Source organism: Palaemon carinicauda, chromosome 34, assembly GCF_036898095.1.
Source record: "Palaemon carinicauda isolate YSFRI2023 chromosome 34, ASM3689809v2, whole genome shotgun sequence".
Taxonomy (NCBI): domain Eukaryota; kingdom Metazoa; phylum Arthropoda; class Malacostraca; order Decapoda; family Palaemonidae; genus Palaemon; species Palaemon carinicauda.
This window is the reverse complement of record NC_090758.1, coordinates 36,966,425-36,968,924: the sequence shown is the minus strand read 5'-3', so window position 1 is coordinate 36,968,924 and position 2,500 is coordinate 36,966,425. Positions and strand designations below refer to the sequence as shown.

Below are 2,500 nucleotides of genomic sequence, written 5' to 3'. Positions count from 1 at the left end.
TGGGTAAATAATTATGGACGAGTTGATTCTCTTTTGTTGAATACGTAGGGACGAGTTGACCATCCACTGGTGAATATGTCGTGACAAGTTGACCATCATTCGGAGATGTGTAGGAAGCCACAGGCTGCTTGAGCGTTGTAACTGTTAATATATTTTCTTTTGGTTCATGTAGCTTTTGCATATTGGATGTTACGCCAGTCACATCGTCTACGGTTTGTACGCTGCTTATGTAGTCAGGCTGCCAGTCGTGCTGTGACTCCTCTTCAAAGGATGTGACCAGGTTGCTACGCATTGTGATAGAAGGCCTCAAGGTTCCAGAATGCCCCGGGGCATATATTGTCTTACAGTTGTCCCCAGACGAGTGCAACTGGACGTCATACCCGCTCTCGCTATTCGTGTCCTGCGAGCCTTTAGCGAGGCTCCGGCGGTTGGCCTTATGTCGATAATATACGGTAATAAGAACCAGGATATTTAGGATTAGCAAAGAGCAGGCAATGGCCACTGTCACACTCAGTGTAGTGGTGTACGTGAAACCCTTCCCCATTTGACTCAGCATATCCAAATTAGCTGATCCAATGACTTGGTTTTTGTTAGCCTTAGCTACAATTGTCAAGTTATGGGGTGTATTTGTTTGGCCAGTGAAGGTTGGAGTGTTTGGGCTAGATAGGAAGCCTTCAGTTAAGTTATTATACTGACCTGTTGATTCAGGGTATAAACCAGACTGGAGATCAGTTGGTAATCTGTGAAAGTTTTTATCTGGAGTGTACCGAGTACCCACTCGTTCCAGACCAGGTAGTAGCCATGACCAAAAGGCTACTTTTTCAGCACGGTAGTGGTCACGTATAGAGTTCTGTGTTCCTGGAATGAATAGCCATATATAAATAAATAATAGTAAATATATAAAAATGAGGATACGAAATCTATAGAAGATATGTTCTTATAATATAAGATATATTGTTTTGACTCCTTGTTGTTATGAATAAATATCCTTATAAATTTATCACCGAATACGAGTTGTTTCTTACACCTTCATAAACTATTACAAATATAAGCCAAACACTTAAATTTACCTAAGGAAGGTTGATGATTAGAATTATTTTATATAATTCTAGATGTAAAATCATTTAGTTTATTAAAATCATCACCAGTTAAATCTTAGTGTCTTATTAAGGTTCTAGAATCTAGAGTTTTGTGAAGTACATTGAAGAAGTTATGTTTTACTAGTTTAGTTAAATGATATTCATAGGAGTTGGGTTATTGAAGAACATAGGATTTCATATATAGAGAAGTAAGTGATTATTCATTAATATATAAGTTATCATAAAGAAAATAAAATAGTTTTAAAAATATGAATAAATTTACTTTCCTGGCCTAAGGTTATATATCTATAAAATATTGAAGATCATTGTATTATTGTATCTCTGAGTGAATACAGCCCCCCAAAAATAGGAAGCTCACCTATATGAAAGTATCTCTGATAGACTGGATCATATTTGGGCCATATCTGCTCTTCAGAAGTTATGTCGTTTGCACTCTCGGACATCTTAGCTGTGGAGAATGTGTCTATTGGATATCTGCGAAATGAACAGAGTTTTGAATTGATACTATATATGTGATGAACTGGGAATGATATCAAGGATATACAATGAATATGTATATTTTATATATATATATATATATATATATATATATATATATATATATATATATATATATATATATATATATATATATATATATATATATATATATATATATGTATATATATATATATATATATATATATATGTACATACATATATATATATATATATATATATATATATATATATATATATATATATATATATATATATATATATATATATGGTGCTATGTAAATTCCACCCACGAACATTCCTCCCACCAAATTCCACCCACGCAAATTTCACCCACGTCAAGTTCCACCCACAGAAATTCCACCCACAAAGAATTTCTACTTTTTGTTTTTCTTGTATGTTTAATCATAAAAGTAAGGTTAAAATGACTATATACATGTGGGAAAGGAACACAGACAATTTTTACAACATAAAATAATATTTATTGATTGTATCCATTGAAAGTGAGGTTGAAATTACTGTTATACATATGGTAAAGGAAATAGACAATTTTTAATACATAAAATAATATTTATTGATTGTATCCATTTCGTATTGCAACCTAAGCAAAATTAAAATTCAAACAAAAGAAATTAAATTTATTTAACCATGCAAGGTTTGTGCTATACCTTTTAGAAATTCTAATATGCATGATGGCTCATAATTTTCTACAAGATTTATTAGTGTCTTATTTATAGACTTATATTTCTTTCTTTTCTGAGCCTCGTCTCCTCGTCTTAAATGAATAATTTTACTTTGGGTTAGAGCTTCCTCTTTTTGGAGTGATGAGCAAAGTGTCCATAAATTTGGATGGATACTTGTTAGCGACGTTCTTAGAGCAATATTAAAACCTTTCACATGAT

General features: G+C 32.4%; 1 protein-coding gene across 1 annotated transcript in view; it reads right to left on the bottom strand.

Moving 5' to 3' along the window:
• The window catches only part of LOC137627111 (neuroligin-3-like), a 24,702-nt gene that overhangs the window by 1,141 nt on the left and 21,061 nt on the right, over positions 1–2,500 (bottom strand). Inside the window, exons 7-8 of the mRNA XM_068358144.1 lie at positions 1,459–1,574; positions 1–858 (exon numbers count right to left, since the gene is read on the bottom strand). The exon at positions 1–858 is cut by the window's left edge and continues 1,141 nt beyond it. Of these exons, the coding sequence (XP_068214245.1) occupies positions 1–858; positions 1,459–1,574 (974 nt within the window). The remainder of the gene's footprint in view (positions 859–1,458; positions 1,575–2,500) is intronic.